Source organism: Ischnura elegans, chromosome 1 (genome assembly GCF_921293095.1).
Source record: "Ischnura elegans chromosome 1, ioIscEleg1.1, whole genome shotgun sequence".
Lineage (NCBI taxonomy): Eukaryota > Metazoa > Arthropoda > Insecta > Odonata > Coenagrionidae > Ischnura > Ischnura elegans.
This window is the reverse complement of record NC_060246.1, coordinates 9,190,533-9,212,757: the sequence shown is the minus strand read 5'-3', so window position 1 is coordinate 9,212,757 and position 22,225 is coordinate 9,190,533. Positions and strand designations below refer to the sequence as shown.

The following is a 22,225-nucleotide window of genomic DNA, read 5'->3' as shown; positions in this document are numbered from 1 at the left end:
GCTCATTTCCGCTAGTTAGTTTGCTGCCGCTGGGTGAACCAATGAATCAAACGCCGATGAATCACCGAAATCACGTGATCACATTGAGGACAAAAGTCAACAACGTGGGCGATATGGGTCTACGGTGATCCTCAGCGAATATAAGCCGAGAGCTTTCACAGTGCTCCTCAACTTCGATCTTCGAGATCAAGCGAAAGCGTGTTCCGTGTTGCAGACAAGATGGTGGTCAGCGCAAAAGTGTTCCTCCTCGTAGGAATCTTGGTCATCGGCATCAACTTTTTCCCATCGAGTGAGTTGCTATATATATATACACATTTAACTGCGGAATGTTACTGCATCTCAACTTTTTTCTTAATTTATAGTCGAATTTCGCAGCAAATCTAAATCAATATTATCCTCTCTAAACAGAACGAGGACTGACCGACGCCGCTCCCGTCAAAGATCCAGCCATTACACCTGCTCACCATGAAGCTTTTGATGGTAAGATAGGAATTGGTACACGCGACACTTATGACGAAACTAATGAACCTGGTGCGCGGTACACAGACGTTGAAGATGCAGATCAAGGTGCACGGGACGCTTTTGCCAATAATAAACAGAAGCGTAAAGGAAAGGGAACTGTAATCAATGTTCATAACCATAATCATTAAGGTCCATAAAGGTCCACATTGTATCAATGTCTTATGATACCCGATTAAAAATCTTAAAAAGTAATTTCATTTTTTTATTTATAAATATAACTAACGTTCTACATCATCTTAACTGTCAGACCTGAACTCTGATTTCAAGAGCGAATTGAACGGCCTGCGGAAAACATAAGGTCACTTAGACGGTCTAAGCCATCCGAACATTACCTTCTTTCACCGTCTCACATATCCTTGCCATTTACCAATCCTTGCCATTTCTTACAACTCATAAAGAAAAAAACCTAATCTCTCTAAACATATCCTTACGAAACTCTCCAATGGAACGTATCAATATATTCGTACATACCTATCTCCGTTTTTCGTTAAGTCTCTTCCATCATACGTCATAGCCTCCCATTACTTTTTTCTGAGCTCAAATCTATTTCCCTCCATCCCAATTATCTTACTATCATTGACACCACGGATGTAAGTTTATTTTATCCCATATTCGAGTGAATCGCTTCTTTCAATTTCTGCCTCTGACTAGCATCATCATTTTAAATGCCCAGCACCAAATCTCTTTTTTAATCACTCCTATTTATTCTAATCCTTAATGCCTTCCCTTTTAACAAAAAGCTACCGGAATGTGTCGGCATGTTTTTTCGGGCTATGTTTAGGCTTTCTTACACAAATCTTTTTCTTTGCGTGATTGAATAATATTTCTTTTAGGATTATCCTCAAAATTCCCTACTTTAACTTAGATATATTGATGATAAATTCCTTCTCTTAGTCTCACGACGTCTCCCTAAATAGCCTTCACTCTTTATCTAACTCGTTTGCCTCTTATCTTTCCTTTCTTCTCTTCCATTTTATCACCAACTTCACCATTATATGCGTAGTCATTTATTTATGAAGCCATAAAATGTACAATATCTATGATCAATTCGCGACCGCAAAAATTACACTAAGTCCTCTACACCAGCAGCCATCCACACACCAAGCGTTCCGTCTCTTATTATCCCTATAGGTGAACCCAGAATATGATATTTCACCGGCGATCTTCAAATGTTCTTCTCTACCTTCCAGCTTTACTTCTACGCCGCAAGTGCCCTAAAAAATTATAAAATTAAAAATTGAAAGAAATCGTGTGTAACTAAATAACATCGCATGGATAAAAAATCCCTCCTCCCCTCATCTCAAATATACTGCCCCGATGCTTATTCTTATGTACAGTGTGTCCCAAAAAGAATGACCCGACTTTAAATAAGATTTTTTATTATGAAGAAGGCCTTAACATCAACAAATTGTATACTAAATTACTCAAAAAGGAAAAAAGTTTATATAAACCCAACATAAATGTTCAATATGTCCTCCATTGGCTTCGTGGACGACATCTAGCTTAAACGAGATGACATATATCCCAAACTGAGCGTATGGTGTCTTCTGTCACTGAAGCTACAGTAGCTGATATTCTTGTTTTTAGTTCATCAATGTCACGAGGCAAGGGAGGAACGTAAACACGCTCTTTAACATATCCCCAAAGGAAAAAAATCGCACAGTTTTATGTCAGGGGGCCTAGGAAGCCAAGAGTGTAAAGCCTGGTCTCGCGGTCCTGCACGCCCTATCCAACGTTGAGGCAAGTTTTCATAGAGGAAACTGCGCACGATGTTGAGCCAGTGCGGTGATGCTCCATCTTGCTGATAGATGAAATTGTCACTGTCAATAAGTTGTGGGAATAACCAGTTCTGTATCATTGCAATGTATGAATGTCCTGCTACTGTTTGTTCCCCAAAAAAGTAGGGTCCATAAACCTTGCTTTGCTAAACAGCTCAAAAAACAGTCCCTTTGGGCGAATCACGTTCGTGTTTAATCGTTTCATGAGGATTTTTGAGCCCCCATATACGCACATTATGGCGGTGAACCTTACCGCTGATATGGAAAGTTGCCGTGTCGCTGAATATCAACCGTGGCATAAAAGTGTCGTCTTCCATGTCCTCTAGGATATCATTGCTTAAGTCCACTCGCTTCACTTTGTCAGTAGCTCGAAGATCTTGTACAAGTTGTAATCGGTATGCTTTGAGGGATAAACGACGCCGTAACACACGACACGCTGTCATGCGAGGTAACTTAAGTTCTTGGCTACCACGACGCGTGGATTTGCGGGGGCTCCGCTCAAATGCTCGTCGCATTTGTTCCACTGTTTCTTCAGGAACGCGTGGCCGGCCAGGACATTTCCCTTTACAGAGACACCCGGTTTCTTCGAACTGTTTACACCACCGTCGAATGTTCTTTGGTGATGGTGGTTCAGCACGAAATCGAATTGCGAAACGCTCGCTGAACTACGATCACTGATTGTGTGCGACTAAATTCGATAACACAATACGCCTTCTGTTGCGCGGACGCCATCTTCAGCGAGACTTGCTGCACCTTATTGTTAGACCTAATTGTTAGAGTACCTAATGGTCTAAGGGCTGCACGCTCCACATCAGCGCTCGTAGTGACACTCAGCGGATTTTTCTGAAACTCTAAGCAACGCCGATCACATCTGGCGCTGTTTCGCTTGCCTAATGGCATTTGTTTCGATATTATTACAAGTTTAAATCGGGTCATTCTTTTTGGAACACACTGTATATTCGCCTCAGGTCAAGGCGATTGATTTTTTCCCTGAGGATTGTTCGCACAACGTTATAACCGTTGACAGAATAGAAATAGATAGAAAGTACTATCTCCGAGGAGTACGATTAGCTAGGACTTAGTGAAAGAGCGCAAAAGAAGAGTTGATGGAATTGGTACTTGCTTTGGCCTTCACCTTTCTGCCTTCGTGAATGCCCACACTTCTCCCCTACCTTTCCCCTGGGAAGATTCTTTGCCCCCTCTCAGATACCGTATCCCATGGGAGGCAGAGAGAGGAGACCCTAATGAGCGCGAACCCCTACGTGACCCTTCCCCTGATCCCTGCTCTCTTAACCTCTCACTCTCTCGATCCCCTCCCCCTTCTCTTGGTCCACGTTATCTCGAAGGAGGGAGGGCAAGTTCTTTCCACTTCCGTCGCTTGGAGACGCAGACGAAGTTTGGTGCGTATGACGTATTACATACCTCATGTGCACTGGATATTGGAAGAAAGGGTTCATGCATTTCACTCTACAATGTTCCTTTTCAAATCTTGATTTGCCCCATAATTTAAGATATCATGATGAAGATAAAACAGTTGTTTTATTTCCACAGATTTTATTTCATAGGTTTTGGAAGTATACACTGTCAATTATCATTTTTGAGAGATTTCTACTTTTACCATTTACACATTGTCATTTGATTGTTGTGAGATGTTACCTTGATAATGAGAGCGTGTATTGTTTTAAAACCTAGATTGGTTTAGCAATGTAACCTGTCGGATAATGACGACTGTTCTATCGTTATCATGATATTGATTCTCGATTTCCACAAGGTATCACCTCAGACGTTAAACTCGAGTCCGTAATTTAAGTTTTGCTTACTTTAACTGTGCTTAATATCTGGTGCCACCATTTCAGTAAAGTTCTGTTTAATTTCCTTATGCTTTTCTATTTTTAAAAACCTTCTAATGATTGATCGAGCCCTAACAAGTACTGCCAATCATCATGATTTCAACATAAGACAAAAGAATCCTAAACGTGCAATATTTGCATGATTTTGGATCCTTTTCTCAACTTATGGAATATTTAAGAGGCAGCAAAGTACATAGAAACAAAATTATATATTCAAGGCAACTGACTATAAGTCACTTATTAGTGGTGGGTAGTATCATCATTTATTCGTCGGATTTTTATATGCACACGACGAAAACATTCACTCATCGTATTCCAACCTTTGAAATTTCATATACGTATAAAGTGTCTCAGTATATTCCAAAATTTATATGCATATATATTATTTGCAAGTGTGGAATACAATAGGTGATTTTTATCGTTATATCTGTGACAATGTTCCAAGTTAAGTTCCATGCTCCATGGATTACAAAGTCCTGGAGTCATGAAGTTACATTCCATGAAGTTGCGTTCTATGAAGTTCATTCCATTGCATCTTAAAAAAATAATTTTATTTGATAAATTGTATACCTAGTTTTGCTTGGTGAAGAGATATTTAATCATGGGCTGTAAAAGAGCGTGACATGTGGAATCAGTAAAACTTCATTCGCGGACGAGATGCTATGACTTAGACTCAAATTTATTCGCAAGGGTATAAATATATCAGAGGTTGCCTTAATGCATATCTTTCATCCCTTGTTATTCAAATTTGCGCTTTTCCTCACGAGATCTCTAATTTGCTCTTTTCTTCTCTGTGAGTTAAATTTATTCTCACTCGACCCTCCCTATCCTTTCACCTTTTACATATTCATGGAAACGAAACGAATTCTAAGTAATGCGTGTTTGAGACCAATGTCTTTAAGCTATATCAATTAAAAGATAATAAATATTTCTTTGCATCGTGATTGGCGACCATGAATATGGAAAAGAATTATTCAATAAGAGGCAATAAGAAAAAAAGGAATACGCAGAATCTTCGAATGTTCATTTTTTAAATTTTAAATGTTGTTACTACGTTTTTTCCGTTGGTAAAGTGACATTTAACACGTACTTGTTGAAAAAATTCATAATTTTCATAAAAAGTTGAAAATTTTTAATATTCTCCGCACTATAGGTCTTCAATAATACAGGCCTCCATTTTTCTATGGCCATTTTCCACTTCCGTAATTAAGTACATTATGTCATTCCCCCCTGCGATTATCTACTTACATGGCTGTTAGAAACTTAATGTTGCATTTTGAGACTTAGTGATGAGTTTAAGATAGCTTTTCTGCCATTTTCCACCATAATATCTCCAATCTTAATTTTAGGTGTCAGTAGTATTCTTAAATTTATATTTCAATTTAATTTGCATTGTTGAAGCCAAGCAAGCAAGTCTGTTTCAAATTGTTGACTACTCAAAAATTTGTAGTAATTTTTACAGCCTAAGTAAGATGTAATCATATCGATGGCTAAGTTCTATCAACACGTATCTCAAAAATAGAAAATTTTCAGGAGAGCAAAAGAAACGATTTATATTTTTAATTGTGCACAGAAATCAAAAACTAAAAATTCATAAAACTGAAAAAGAAGCATACATTTTCAAACAAAGAGTTGTTTTTTGGTTGAATTTTATCTTTTAAATGTCATTACAGTCTGTTTAAGATACCTATATCTTACCGGTCTAATTTTGAGATATGTCTTAGTCATCGATATTTTAATCCATGGGATCGTTTATATTCACTTGTGATCAAGTTTTGCCAAATATTTTACATTTTGCTGTACTTGATTTTACATAATTAATTAGATTGAAGCATTCCAGTCGATATTAAATTTCAGGGTTGAATATTCATAGGATGGTTGAACAGGTAGCCTGATCACCTTGAAAAAATGAGGTAAATATTTAAATATTTATTCAAAGAAAGCTATTGTCGATTGAAAAGCCATGTGTTGAGAAAAGAGACGGAAATGAAAGAACTGAAGTTAGCCTTTTACGAATAATGTTTTTTTCGCCAACAAAAGACTTTTTTTTGGGTCGGAATAAGCATGTAGCATTGGATGTCATGGAAACTCGTATCTTGATCCCAAATGAGACTTGCTTCGTGTCCTGTATAAATAATCGATGGGTATATTTCTATAAATATTTGTTTCTCCGATGTAAAATTTTGTTTCCCGGATATTTTAGGTTGGAATAAAGAATTATCTCTCTGTTTCTTTACAGGAAGTTCGTGAATATTCCTTAGGATACGTATTTGGTTCTTTGGAGCAGGGATAAAGCGAGGAAAACCCCAAGGGTGAGTGTCAGCAGTTATCTTCTTTTTATCTCGTTATCATTTTTCTCTTCCATATTCAGTTTATATTTTCACTGAATTTATCGCCGTTTGATGCCGGGCTTGCACTTTTAGAGTTAAACGTTTTCAGAATGTGAAAGGTACCTTATTTAATTTAAGTAAAAATATCGAGACTAGCCAGGACCACCGAGAGAGAAGGCCTGAGCGCTCCATCGTGACGTCACGAGTCGTAGGCGGACGGAGGGAGTAGCGAAGACTGCCATTGATAGCGCCGATTTGTGGGGAATGCGTACGAAAACCAAACGCTATCTGAACAGACGTTTCTCCGGCTACAATTTTCCTTATATAATATCATATGTACTTACATTTAAATGATGTTAACAGTAAATCCCTACCTCGGGAAACAATTGTTTTGAATGGACCAACGCCTTCGCCGCTGCTTGTGATACCATTGACGAATATGTGTTATGTTAAACTACGCTCCTCGGTGATTGTAATCTAATTTACGGTTAACATTTATCCTATGTCTCGGAAAGATACGAAACATCTATGCTTAACACTTCAAAATAATAGTAAATAATGTAAGAAATAGCATTTGTCATTCCCATTAGAGCTAATCTTGCATATTTGCATACCTAAGCTTCCCATAAAAAAACACCAGTTCGAAATCGTCGGCGTACTGCCGCCTTTACGCAGAGAAAATCCAGCAGGTTCAATTTTTCTGCGACGACGCAGCGTGCTGGAGACGTGACGTCATCAATTCTCAAAGACGGGCTGTGATTGGCTCGCTAGCCGCGGCGTCAACGCAACGCCGAACTGTGAAGGCACCCTTACTGTCCGAATGCTCAGGAGACTACCTGCTAACTCGAGTAGTGTCTGCAAAATTAGTTAGTGAACACCTGTGGGCCCATTTTAGTGTAAATGCCTTTGGTGAAATCAAAGTCAATAGACTATTACGGACCATATGAATCCCTTTCTCAACGGAAGTAAGGCATGGACTATGACGGTCGCAGAGAAATCAATGGTATGAGCCAACGAATTGTGGTGCTACAGGAGAATGATGAGGATTTAATGGATCGACCGTCTTAGGAAGAGTAATATAAATGAGAAACCTCATGTATACCTTGATAAAGAAAAAACGGAACAGCCTTATAGTCCATATCTTGAGACATCATGACCTGATAAAGACTGTCGTCGAGGGACCAGTAGATGGCAAGAACGTAAAAGGAATACCTCGAATGAAATATATAGAACAGGTAAAGAAGAATGCGTAAGAGAAGAAATGCTTAGGTTTGAAAAGATTAGCTGGTAGGAGAATTGAGGGGAGAGGTGCGTCAAAACCAACCCTAGGATATTTAAGATTGTTATTATTTTTTTAGGATTTAATTAGGATAGTTAGTACTGTTGACCAGCGATGATGATGATGAATCTCTTGGGTTAATCGTCAATTTATTTGATTGTCTCGTCGTTACAGGAATGGATTTGACGGGATAACATTTAAATAATAGGGTGGTTTCATATTAATTTTTTATTGCCTAAATCGAAATATATTACTCCTGGAGTTCGCATTTCACGCTTTTTGATTTTTAAATGACGATATCTATTTTTCGCGTTTCAATGAAAAGTGAAAAATTTCCAGCGCGCGAAAACGCGACGGCTAAGTACGAATACTGGGAAAAGCCCGTGTGACGTCATTCTGGTTCCCGCTTCCGCCATGTGAGGTGACCTTGGGGCGAGGATACTGTGCGCCATTGCGATGCTGACTGCTAGCAGGTTGCGCTTGGCTTAAATAATGACTATTATTCCCCTATTAAACGAAGGAAACTCTCCGACCTGAGTAGTTTAATAGGTGATCATTAAGAGATGTTTCCCTGAAGTATGTGCCTTATGCATGCATTGGTAATCTCAGATGATGTAATACTCCTATCTACTCGTATAGAAACTAGGTCCCTGTGACGTCACGTGGAGTGGAATCGCATGGGCGCCAATAAAAAAAAAGTTGTACATTCATCTTGGAGTATTAAATTCAATTCAATTCAATCTGGCCTTTTTCAAATGAGGAAAAATTTGACTATTCCCATTCGTCTAAACTGGAAATTCTAAAACCAAATAATTTGTATATTATGAATACACTAATGGTGGGTAACGAATCGCAATCAATGCCTTTCGTTTTCTTTGATGAAGGAAACTATCCTATTGAGACACCGTTTTCCAATCCATTCGGTATTCCAATCCTACGTTAATCCTCCTTTGAAGACCCTGAGGAATCGTCTGTCTCACTCTTTGTCTCTCTCCCCACCCGCGGTCCCCCTCTCCTCTCTCCCCCCAGATCCCCTCCCCTCTTCCACACTTCCTTCCACCCACCCCCTCATTCCCTCAGCTAGCCAGTCCCTCCTCCCTTAGTCACTTCGCCGCTGCGATTCCCTCGACCGCCTCAACGGGGAGGCTATACTATCGCCCGGAGGACTTACTAGGACGACGTACGCACTTGAAAACGGAAGAACCCGGTGGACTGCATGCAGAGTGAACGGCAAAAGACGTCTTTCAACGAGCAATCCAAGACAACGGCTCGCGTTGCTGTAACTCCAGTGAGTAAACTTCAAATTCCTAAGAGTAACAAAGAAAAGTAAAAAAAAACTTTATAATTCTACATAAATATAACACTGTATGACATCCGACCTGATGGCGACGTGGAATGTCATCATCTTGCACATTTGCATCGATGACATTGTCTTGAAAATTTTTTTTTTAAATTTTCATGCCCATCTATTCGGCGAAACATCTTTCTTAATTTATCGATTCTGTCGGACCTGAAAATATAATATAATGGGGCTCTAAGATGATTGTCTTCGTGTTTAGTCTAAGGTACGAATGTAACCATTCGTTTTGGCATTCGAATACCCGTTTCAAGCGTAGCAGATGTTGTAGCGTCGAAACCCAGGTCATACAATATTAAATTTATGTGGAGGTATAAAGTTTTTTTTTCGCTTCATTATGTTCAGCGTACCTTACTTATCAGCGTATTTTGCTTTTACGCGCCACAGCGGTACAGCGTGGGGGAGCGTACTTACTTATCAGATACCTTACTTATTAGCCGTTGTCCTTACAATACGCCCGAAAATTATCGGACGTCTTTTCTTAGTTTCATAGTTAGTTCCAATTACGCCACCAGAGTGGAAAATTGGCGCTGCGCCATCATATACGTCATCTCAGAGAACTTGACGACGGAATCATCCCCCACCACTTATGTAGGGGCCTTTTGTAATGTAGGGACGGATATGTAGGGTCGACTATGAATACGGCCCTATGTTTTCCGCAGGGCGTTCAATTCGCTCGTCTGTTGCCTTTATGTTAATGCCATCCACTGCATAAACATTGTTAGTGTTGGACGAATTCCGCAAAACATGTACCGCCATGCATTTGCTCAGATTAAGTTCGAGTCCCCACTCTTGACTCCACAAATGAACGTTGTTTAAGTCCGATGATAGATTTCCATAGTCAGAGTGATCACTAATTTCGCGATAGATGACAGCGTCGTCAGCAAATAAACGTATTTTACTGCTAATGCGGGAGCAGAGATCGTTAATGTATATAATGAACAACAGGGGGCCGATTACGCTTCCTTGTGGAACACCTGATGTAACTTTTACAACATCAGAGCTAATTCCGTCAAGAACTACTTTTTGTTTACGATCTCTGAGGAAGTCGCGTATCCAGTTTACAACTGTTTCGTTTAATCCGCATGACTGTAATTTGTATAAAAGTTTGTTGTGAGGTACAGTGTCGAAAGCTTTCTTAAAATCTAGAAATAGTGCGTCAACTTGTCTTTTCGATTCACCAGATTTTATAACGTCGTGAAGAAAGAGCGCGAGCTGTGTTTCGCAGGATCTATTTTTTCGGAATCCGTGCTGACAGTCATGGAGGAAGTTACGTCTGTCCAAGAAAGTCATGATATTACTAACAACGATTTGTTCAAGTAGAACGTTCTACATCACCTTAACTGTCAGACCTGAACTCTGATTTCAAGAGCGAATTGAACGCCCTCCGGAAAACATAAGGTCACTTTGACGGTCTAAGCCATCCGAACATTACCTTCTTTCACCGTCTCACATATCCTTGCCATCTACCAATCCTTGCCATTTCTTACAACTCACAAAGAAAAAAACCTAATCTCTCTAAACATATCCTTACGAAACTCTCCAATGGAACGTATCAATATATTCGTACATACCTATCTCCGTTTTTCGTTAAGTCTCTTCCATCATACGTCATAGACTTCCATTACTTTTTTCTAAGCTCAAATCTATTTCCCTCCATCCCAATTATCTTACTATCATTGACACCACGGATGGAAGTTTATTTTATACCGCTATCCCATATTCGAGTGAATCGCTTCTTTCAATTTCTGCCTCTGACCAGCATCATCATTTTAAATGCCCAGCACCAAATCTCTTTTTGATCACTCCAATTTTTTCTAATCCTTAATGCCTTCCCTTTTAACAAAAAGCTACCGGTATGTGTCGGCATGTCTTTTCGGGCTAAATTTAGGCTTTCTTACACAAATCTTTTTCTTTGCGTGATTGAATAATATTTCTTTTAGGATATCCCCTCAAAAGACCCTACTTTACCTTAGATATATTGATGATAAATTCCTTCTCTTAGTCTCACGACGTCTCCCTAAATAGCCTTCACTCTTTATCTAACTCGTTTGCCTCTTATCTTTTATTTCTTCTCTTCCATTTCATCACCAATTTCACCATTATATACGTAGACATTTATATATGAAGCCTTAAAATGTACAATATCTACGATCATATCGCGGCCGCAAAGTCCTTACACCAGCAGCCATCCACACACCAAGCGTTCCGTCTCTTATTATCCCTATAGGTGAACCCAGAATATGATATTTCACCGGCGATCTTTAAATGTTCTTCTCTACCTTCAAGCTTAACTTCTACGCCGCGAGTACCCTAAAAAAATATAAAATTAAAAATTGAAAGAAAAAGGCCTTAACATCAACAAATTGTATGCTTAATGACTCACAAAGGACAAAACTTTAATAAAACCCAACATAAATGTTCAATATGTCCTCCATTGGCTGCGCGGACGACTTCTAGCTTAAACGAGACGACATATATCCCAAACTGAGCGTATGGTGTCTTCTGTCACTGAAGCTACAGCAGCTGATATTCTTGTTTTTAGTTCATCAATGTCACGAGGCAAGGGAGGAACGTAAACACGCTGTTTAATACTGGATGGGGTTTGTTGTGTGCGACGCATAATCTCTCCAGGCACAGTTTTAACTTCGTCCCTATGCCGTGGCTCGACATCGCGTAAAGTTGCGGGCAAAAAACTTGCAAAAGCGGAGGTAACGTTGCTGGAGACTACGTCGGCGGACTGCATTTCATTGTCGCATTCAATGCCACCGGAACACTCCGACCCCAGCCACGAATAACCTGCCCGCCGCTCTGATGTGGTGAATGTCCGTCTCCCAAGCGTCGCTCTATCTTCCGTCGGCAGACTGCATTTTATTTTCTCATTCAATGCGAGCGGACCACTTCGACTAAAGGCCCGTTTCTCGTGGACGCGGATGGTCCGCGCTCCGTGCGCGGATAAGGTTCCAATGACGTTAATGGAAGCTTACACGTGAGTGCGGACCGTCCGCACGCGGAGGAGCCATCCGCGTGGCCCCTCCGCCCCTCCGCGGATCATCCGCGCTCGGACGCGCCGCAAAGACAGGTTTGGGCTTGCAAATGAACGCGGATGACTGATGCGGACCAAGTAAATTTGTCATTGGAAATAGAGCTAGCTTGGGGATAAACTAATTAATTAATTATTATTGATTAATCAATTGGGTAAACTAGTTGACAATGGGAAATTAATCGAAAAAATTATATTCATCATTACGTAGTTCAGTAAATATGGTCACTGAAGCGGCTTTTAGTGTTGTTTGTGCCACAATAGGGTGCGCCCAAAACCTCCTTTGACGGGCACATTTATCACGTTTTTTCTAACCTAGTATACATCAATTGCTTGAATTGCACTTGGCAGTATGACGCTCTTCTACCTTGGCAAACTGCACACAGCTAACATTGTGCCATACGCGGATGGATTTCGTCCGCGCCTATTTGAACAACGGCGACCGCTCTCCGCGCCCCGCGATCGTAGCGCGGAACGCGGACCGTCCGCGTCCATGTGAAGCGGGCCTTAGAATTCACGAATTCACATCGACTGCTGCACTCGACGTCAAAGGGTGCGAGGCAGGGGGCCACACGAAGCGCCCCCCCCCCCCCCCCCGGATGCGGGGATTAAGGCCGCGTTCCAATCCACCAACAAATGCACTCTTGCGCTCTTAACAACACATTCCGATCGTCACATTTCGGAAGTGACGTCACGTAGTGCGATTCCAATCCGCTCCAGGTTCTACCCTGAAGAGCGCATAGTTGAAGAACAGGAGAGAGTCCTAGGATTCACCCAGGGGCGGATCCAGGATTTCTTTCTGGGGGGCACAATCAAGGCCGTATCCAGGATTTAAATTTAATACAGGATTGAATTGTTCTAGGGTGGGCACAAGGATACCCCGTAATGTAAAACAAACGCAATGATGACGGAACCGTGTTAAAAATCTTGCATATTTTTTAAGGGTCCGCGGGGGGGGGGGGGGGGGGGCGCAACAACCATAGCCCAATTACAACAACCATATTTTAACCAGAAAATGGGTGTTGAACTAAAAAAATGGTATCTGTGAAATGAATTTGATGTAAAAGTTTTTAAAATCCCAGGCTGGAGCAAAATTTCATGTGTAAATCATGCTGAATTCCAGACTTTCCCGGTCGCTGGACACCCTGACATTCACATGTATTCAAGATTCATTCGGATTCGAGATTCGATTCGATTCATTATACACGATTTAAAGAACCGAATCATTGCTCCGAATCAAATCTCATCCAAATCCACTAAATTTCCATCTCAAACGGTCGCAGTCGAAGGGTTGAAGAGCGAGTGAGGGTGAATCCAAAGGCGGATCTAGGGGGAGGGGGTGCACGGGGGTACGATCTGCTTATTTGAAGCTATTTAGATAACATGGCTGACACAATCTGTTTGAACAACAGTTATCATAATAAATGTTCCTGATAACTTACTCATATTCACTAAATGTAATTTGTTATTATATTTCGTATATTCCGAGTTAGGAAATAAGAATTAAAGGTCGTAATAATGCATATTCAAGTGCCATCACAATATACATGATCAGCGACTCTAAGGTCGCCATATGCTATTTATGTTTTTCTTCCAATGCTATTTATAGTTAAGAAGAATATTTTAAGAAATAAAATTGCGTGAAAATCCACAAAACAATATCTGTAATGTGCGTTTTGCTCGAAATCATAGGATGATATGCTCTCGGGCCGATTTTTAGATGCCGACGCTTTTGTTTTCTCAACGCAGATCACGTCGATGTTACCATAGAGGGCTCTATGGATGTTACTCCCGAGAAAAAAGTGGCTTGTTTTTGAGGCCACGGTGGAAGTCATAACTAAGTGGCAGCACCTACACTTCGCCCAGGCAGACGACGGGATTCCAGAGAAATAAGCCCAAACATTATTATTTTAAATGCAATAACCACTCTTTCACGTGAACTGTAAAAGCTTACGCAGGGAATCTAACACTCCTGTACATGCGAATTATATGCCGGTATGTCGTTCCCTTAGGCTACAAACTTGTAACTGCTAAGTACGCCTTGAAGCAATGGAATAAATACTGGAAATAATCCACGACATTAGCGAACGGATTCTCGTCATCGTAAGGTGATGTTTACGTAGGTAACGCGAGTCATAAACAAAATATTTGTCATAATAGATGCACAGGACAAATTTCTCATACTAGGCAATGGAAGAGAAGAGAGTTATACTAAAAATAAATTCATTATAGCTATCTTATCAAAGGTTTGGTTCAAAATGAAAAGCAGTAAATACCCTCTGCATTTAAGCAATTTATTCATGTTTGGAAATACCTTTGCAACATGTGTAAATATAGATTGAACAAATAAAAAGAACAATGTGACGCAGATCAGTGAAGGGCCAAATTTGCAGGCGGGGCGGGAGCTCCCGTGGCGTGGCGTCGACGCAACGCCGAACTCTGAAGGCACCCTAAGAGCGCAACAGCGTGGAGCGCACCCTATGAATTGGAACACGGCCTGATTCCATTTCGTTTCGCTTCTACATTTCGCTCCCGGGACCGGAAATATTGAAATTTTACTACTTTGACTTTCGATTAGTTTCTATTTTCACCCCTGGTGACAGAACATCTAAAAGCCGTCTGTTGAATTCTTCATATTCGCGAGAAAAACGTTGGAACTACTTTCACTTTGTAAAATGTAACATTCTTCCCCGTTATGTTGCAGCCGGGTTATGGACAGGTCGGCTGCGCCCACTTGGTGAGATTTGTTTGACTGTGGGGCCGCAGAGGTCGCCGCTGTCGCGATCGGTAGGTAGGTCATCCTGTGGCTGCTGATGGTCCGGAAGTATTCTGACGTGCAGTTAGGATGTATTCGAGTGAGTCCGTTCCATAGTTTCTTTTTCTAATTTTTGGGTTGTGCCTATCCTAAATTCCTACTCGCTTCCATTCCTTTACAACCTTATTTAACATTCCATTCTTTATATTTCCCGATTCCCGGTGACGAAAGTGGGACGCTTATAACGAGTGCATTAACCACCCTATAATTTTATGGGGGAATCACTCTCTTTGCGGAGCGGAAGGATACCTCCCTCTCCCTTCTCGCACTGGCGCCCATTGTTCTTTTTTCTTCATTTTTTTTTGTCTTTATTTACGTTCATACGCGACGCAAGCTAGTCTACGCAGGCGATATCGTCACTCGTTATCACGCTCATGCTCAGAGGAAATAAGAATAGTACCTCGTCGTCTAAGGCCGCTTTCAGACGGGACGAATTTTCGCCGGTCGCCGTTCACTGCTCGGCGCCGTGAAATGCAGAGAGTCGTCTCGTCTGATAGCGGTCTCCATTTCTCGGTCCGTTCCGTGAACGGCGGCCCGCGAAAAGTCATCTCGTCTGAATGTGGCCGCAAGGAAGGATTGTGTGTGTTTCACGCCGTGGACGGATCAGCGCAGTGCCGGATTGAAATGGGAGCAGTGGAGACCACGGGGGCCGTCCACGACGCCGTCCGTTTCGTGAGCAGCGCGATTCGACTCGTATGAAGGTACCGACAGAGATCTTTGGCAATTTGAAAGTACGGTACCGCGGCAGGCTTCAGAAAGTACGGCGCGCCGCGCCGTACCGTGGACGGTAGCCGGAGGATAGTCGTCCCGTCTGAATGCGGCCGTGAGGTTTTTAAACATTGGTTTTTAAGGGCTATTGCTAAAAAGTCTGCTGTGTAAATTATTTGACCTCTAACGGCGATGAAAAATCATCGAACTTTGCTCGGGACTGATAGGACAACCAATCTGCTAAACTGTAGGTTTTAAATGGTTAAAATCTTTTAAAGGGGTCTCTTCATCAATACTGTCAACTATTTCGTATAAACGGGTAATGCGTGGGTCAATGGTCAGCGAGGTATGATAATATAACGCTTTCTTTGCTTGTTTACATGACGCAACATAATTTATTTCGAACAAAATGTCTAATAATGACTATTTTTGATGCTAAAATTCGGTCAGCGAAACTTTTGTTTTGCTCTCTGCGAATTTCTCATTTTGACCGACTATTAAAATAGATTTTACGAGCGCATTTCAACCATTTCAGCTGTGGGCAGCGCGAGCACTTTTAAAACGTGAGGGCGTGGTATTGTGCCGGATTACGCTAATGCGCGTGAATTGTTCTAACTCACGCAGTGCGGAGCGCGGTCATTCATCAAACGAGTGGATTGCTCTTTTGCGGATTAACATGCATTTCGTTCATTCTCGCGGAGCATTGTTTTTGCCCTCTCGAAAAATATATCGCACGGCTGATCGTAAACCGATCGAAAGGATTTATTCGCACACGGTGATAAAAAATGATTTAACTGAAATTTGCGGTTGATAAATGAACTGTTTGTGATTACCTCGGTGAATTATTGATAGCTCTTCTTCACAGTGATCTTACTTTGTATTTTGCTGCTGATTTTTCGGCAATATTTTTCCTTGGGGAAATTCCTTCCGTTTCATCTACATCTACATTTACATACTAGCCTCCAATCCGCCTAAAAGGTGTGTGGCAGGCAGTGTTAGGACACCAGCCGTTTAAACATAAAAGGAAATGCTCTAACGAAATTACGACTATCATTTATTAAAGTCCTTTATGGTTCGGGGGAAAAACGAACTCCCATATCTATCCGTTCGGCAAAACATCTCTCTTAATTTATCGCTTCTATCGGACCTGGAAATATAGTGTGGCTCCGATATTATGTTCTCTGTGTCGCTCTTAAAGATATCCATTCCCAATTGTTCAAGCAACGTAAGCCTAGAACGCAGCCTCCGAGTCTCCAGCGGCTCCCAGCCTAATTCCCTTAACATATGCGAAACGCTGTCTGTGCGTCCGTAGTAGTTTTTGATGAACCGCGGAGCCTTGCTTTGTACTTTATTCAGTTCGCGGATAAAGTCTTTCTGCACCGGATCCCATACGCTCGCTGCATATTCAAAGTGCGGACGGACGAGTGCGAAATAGCATCCTTCTTTCAATTTCTCATCCGAAAATCTTCCCACAATACGCTTGACGAATCCTAATTTCTTCAGGGCTATGCCGCAAATATTCTTTATGTGTGTTCCCCACGTGAGGTTCGAGGTTATCGTAACTCCCAGGTACTTCACTTCTTCTGTTGCCTTTATGTTAATACCATCCACAGCATAAAGATGTAGTTGGACGAACTTTGCAATAAATCAATGTTGGGTGAGGAGAATTTAGTATTTAGAACAAAATTAACAAATACATGATTGGTTATAGTTATTTCAACGATTGTTTGCCGAATGATGTCTTAAAATATCTTATTATCTATCGCAGTTTTATAATAAACGCATCGTTAGTGAGTGATTGTTTTGAGCTTTCTTTTGTATCATTTAAATTTTACATATCTTTTTTTAATTGACTCTTTTTCCTCCTCTTGACATCAATTTTAACGTTGATAAGTGTCTTGTAATGCAAGTGCGTGCCCAGGATCAAAACGAGGGGGAGGGGGGCAAGCAATTTTTAAGGAAACTGTAACAGGTCTATATTAGTTTTTAAAATTATTTGCTTGAAAAAAATATCATTTTCCTTAAAGACATTTGTGATTTTTGCTGCTGGGGGATGAGGGGCAGCGGCCTTCTCCTGCCTCTCGCTTGGTACGTCCATGTTGTAGTGTATTAGGTCTTTAAGAATTAAAGGCAAATTTTTGCCAACATCTCGGTATATGTTTATGCCTTCATAAGGGCTATGAATAAATATGATTACATTATTTTGATACATAAAGGCATGGCTGATTAGTATTACGTTATTTAATACAGTAATAAGGAAAAGAATGAAAAGAATTAAATTTTAAATTTAATAAAAAGGAAGGGAAAAGAATTTTGGCATACCTTTTTCTTTCAATGATTATTATTTATTTATTGATCGTAACTAAGTTAAAGGTGGTCACAGTTACCTATCAATTTGGATAAATTTAATAAAGTAGCACTAAATAAACACACACTATTTATTTATTCACTTATTCATTGATTTTTTCCTCCATCTCATTGTTTCTTAAATATAAAAAATTTAAATAATGTTAGCTCATTAGAGCTTACAGCTGCCATCCTCATACCCTTCGTATTCCCGTGAAAGGGAAATTGTATTTTAAAAGCTGAAGAGAATTGAGCTACGCGTTTCATAAATGAAGATAAAAGTATGAGTGTTGCGGACGTTGAGAAATACAAGTTTAAATGAAATGATTCTAAATAAGAATTCTTTGTTAGTTTTAGATTCAGATGGAATTGATAAATTTAGGCTTTGGCTAGGTCTTGATTTATGGCGACTGCAGCTCGCTGCAGCGGTGGTGACATTTTCTGATGCTCTCACTGCAATTATGACGGGCCAAATACAAAAGGTACCCGATTTTCCTAAACGAGAGTTCGATCAGTGAATCATCATTGGCTGTAACTCAATTAGTGGCTAACGGGAATCGTCGTGAAAATAGTGCAGTTACTTTTAAATAGCGTACCACTTGGCCGAGATCCTGACGATCATAAAATAACCCCTACTATAGTCCTATTTTCATCTCCACAGCCTTCTTATTGATCCAGCCAATCAACCACGTAATTGCTTCTTTCCAGGGGACAGGAAAAACACACTCTTCTCCATTGTGTTCCATATATTTCTTCATCTCATTCCCTGAGAGGGATATCACGACGGCATTACAATCAATAATCCCTATATCACATCATTAAAGTCTTTATGTTTTATGTACCAAGTAATTATGTAGTATTGATGACAGAATTACCTCTTGAAGGTGTCCGAAAAAGATCCCGGTTGAGTTTTCATTAAGTACTGCGTGGAATATAACCACGGATATATTTGAACCTATCATGTCACCATTCCACGAAGTGACCTCGCGACCATAGATTTGATGAAAGGAAATAATTAATGAAAAATAGTAGATAGTCTGCAGTGAGAAAGAAAGATATGTCACAAGGAATACAGTTTAATAATGAGTATTTTTAATTGGAGGACCTGAAAAATATTAAAGTCAAATAGTCTTCAAGATTTCATCACAAAATTCATGATGGAACCATTGAAGAGAGCTCTCCGAAATGCGTTCTCTGGGATTATTTACTAAAACAGTGAAAAATGTAAATTATAAAATGTAACCCAGCTTCTCCACGAAGCCTCTTCCACGTGAAACAGTAAAATAGCTGGCTTTATTTTACAGATGATCAGATAATGATACAGATAAAAAGGATTATATTAAAGAAAATAAACTATAAAAGTATATTATCTCTTGATACCCAATGACCTTAAAAGGTTGAAACCGAACGAGTTTTCAATAAATTCTGTGTAGAATATAACAACGTTTTAAACCCATTATTTTCATTTAATTGGTTCTATTACTTTAACTTTTGCCCCTTCTATCAATTTATTTCAAATGTTGTTCATTGTGTAATTTTTTATCGCTTTCAGGCTCTTATTGTAACTATAGAATAAAGAAAGATAAAGAATAAAACATGGAAAACTTTTATGCTTCAATAATGTAGACGAATATTGAAACTTACTCAAATCTCTTAATGGAACTCATTTAAGAAAACTACACCACAAAATAAAGTTTTTTAAAAATCAAACCATTCAATTTAAATGTGTAAAACAAACCAACCACGTTGAAATTCAGGTGATCGCACTATTGTAATAGCCCAAATATATAAGTATATATTGTTTTATGAATGAATATAAATATATACTCCGAAAGCCTTGCCCAAAATGTATGTGTCCCCAAAACTTTTCTGCTAGTCACTCGAAGGCTCGATATCCTTGCGGTTTCTTAGAAATTTTCTTCAATAGGGTAGTTTAATTGCGAATCCGAATTTTAAATCGTTTTCTTGATCGTACGGTCGACTTCGGTGCCGGCCTAAGGCGTGTCGACACGATGTGGCCACAACCACTATACTATCTGATAATCGACGTTATAGAAATTGAGGACATTGACTGATTTTCAGAAGTTATTTCAATAACCATGGTGCAAATGACACTTATAATGTACATACTGTCCCGCAAGCCGCCTAAAAGGCGTGTGGCAGGGGGTGTTAGGACACCAGTCGTTTACACATGGAAACAAATTCTCTAACGAAATTACGACTATCATTACGAAATTACGCCCTTCATAGTTCGAGGGAAAAACGAATGCGTTCGGAAAAATATCTCCCTTAATTTATCGTTCTGTCGGACCTGGAAATATATTGGGGTTCTAATATGATGTCCTCCGTATCGCTCTTAAAGATATCCATTCTCAATAGGGTAGTTTCCTTCATCAAAGAAAACGAAAGGCATTGTTTGCGATTCGTTACCCACAATTAGTGTATTTTATTTATTTTTTTTCAAACCACCGAATACAGCTCATATTGGCCATTTTACATCGGGGCATACAACTAATTTAACAAGTAAACGTACACGAACATCCATTCTCTAGATAGGGGAAACTACCCAGGCGGGACTCGAACCCGCGACCTCTTGTTTGGCAGGCAAGGACGTTACACCGCCGCCACCGAGACTCATAATATAAAAATTATTTGGTTTTAGAAATCCCAGTTTAGACGAATGTTAATGGTCAATTTAAATCTCATTTGAAAAAGGCAATATTGGCGCCCATGCGATGATGCGACTCCACCTGGCGTCACAGGGACCTAGTTTCTATACGAGTAGATAGGAGTTTTACATCGTCTGAGATTACCAATGCATACATGAGGCACAGACCTCAGGGAAACATGTCTTAGTAATCACCTATTAAAACTGCCAATGGTCGGAAAGTTTTCTTTGTTTGATAAGGTATTAATAATCCTTATTTAAGCCAAGCGCTACCTGCTAGCAGGGTACTCTGCTACCTGCTAGCATCCTGTGTCGTATCAGCGCTCAAATCCTCGCCCCAAGGTCACCTTACTTGTGGCAGCGGGAAACTGAACGACGCGACGTCACACGGACTTTTCTCAGCATCAGCCGTCGCGTTTTCGTGCGCTTGAAAATTTTCACTTTTCATTTAATCGCGAAAAATAGATATCGTCATCGTTTAAAATCTAAAATCGTGAAATACGTACTCCTGGAGTAATAATCTCTCGATTTAGGCAATAAAAAAATAATGGGAAACCACCCGATTGTTCAAGCAACCTAAGCCTAGCGCGCAGCCTCCGAGTCACTGGCGGCTCTAAAGCGGTGAATCACGGGAGATATCATGAAAAACTTCTTTCTTGAACCGTACTCCATACTTTACTTCCACGGGATTTCCACTCGCATCGTGCACTTTGCGTTCTCAAAGAAATGTGCTTCTTTCGTTGATACACTGGCTCTCCTCCGTTGCTACGAGATGTCAGCTAGTGTCACACTCCACAAAAACGTTGCCAAAAAGATAAGAAGTTGCTTTATCATCTGAAGAAGGAATTGAGGAGGGCGCGCACTAACTGTGCAAATAATTAAAAAATTAAAGTTGCCTTTTTTTCTTTATTGAATATAAATGAATCGTTTAACTTAATTAGCTCATCATTCTCCGATACTTTAATGGTTAATTCGAAGTCATCCCTTTATTTTCAATTAACCATCTGGCGAGTCTGGCTGTTTTTTCTGCATTAACACCGTGTCTTTATTTTTATGGCGTTTTTCATCGAGTTATAATTACGTACTCTTATGTAGTAAAGTATATCTTTTATTAATTTTTTCTCATTTAGCTATGATCGTTTACTTTCATGTAATATTGCTTATCTTGCTTTTCTTATACGTTATTGCATTGGTTAATTTTTTTTATAATTTTAATCTTTTATTGGGTTTTATTGCCCGTTAATTGAAAATATTATATTAAGGCCGTTTTACACGGGGCACGTCATTGCGAAATCTGACGTGTGTACGAATAAGGCGCACTCAAAATTGCGCCGTGTAAAGTGGTGAATTGAAAGAACACATGCGAGAATGTGTGGACCCGAGATGGCAAAATAGCCCCTGTTCTCATTTTGTTCATTCATCAATCTCGCAGTTCCACGCCATTTTTAGAAAGTAATGCAATTCTCACCTGCGCAATTCCGTGCCCCGTCTACAACGGCCTTTGTATACTATATTATATTCTCCCACGG

General features: G+C 40.1%; 1 protein-coding gene and 1 long non-coding RNA gene across 2 annotated transcripts in view; both read left to right on the top strand.

The window, feature by feature from the left end:
- Positions 1-22,225, top strand: part of LOC124155326 — a 390,208-nt gene that overhangs the window by 122,775 nt on the left and 245,208 nt on the right. The window contains exon 3 of the long non-coding RNA XR_006864171.1: positions 6,390-6,462. This is a non-coding gene — a long non-coding RNA (uncharacterized LOC124155326). The remainder of the gene's footprint in view (positions 1-6,389; positions 6,463-22,225) is intronic.
- Positions 160-714, top strand: LOC124155313. The gene is made up of 2 exons (XM_046529032.1): positions 160-289; positions 409-714. Exons 1-2 carry the CDS (start codon positions 220-222, stop codon positions 648-650), a joined length of 312 nt encoding a protein of 103 aa, XP_046384988.1. The 5' UTR covers positions 160-219; the 3' UTR covers positions 651-714.

Bases quoted from the DNA above. Each gene is read 5' to 3' on its own strand.
- LOC124155313 (XM_046529032.1), top strand. From the start codon at position 220: ATGGTGGTCAGCGCAAAAGTGTTCCTCCTCGTAGGAATCTTGGTCATC. The intron at 290-408 runs GTGAGTTGCTAT...CTCTCTAAACAG, and splicing joins CATCAACTTTTTCCCATCGA to AACGAGGACTGACCGACGCC.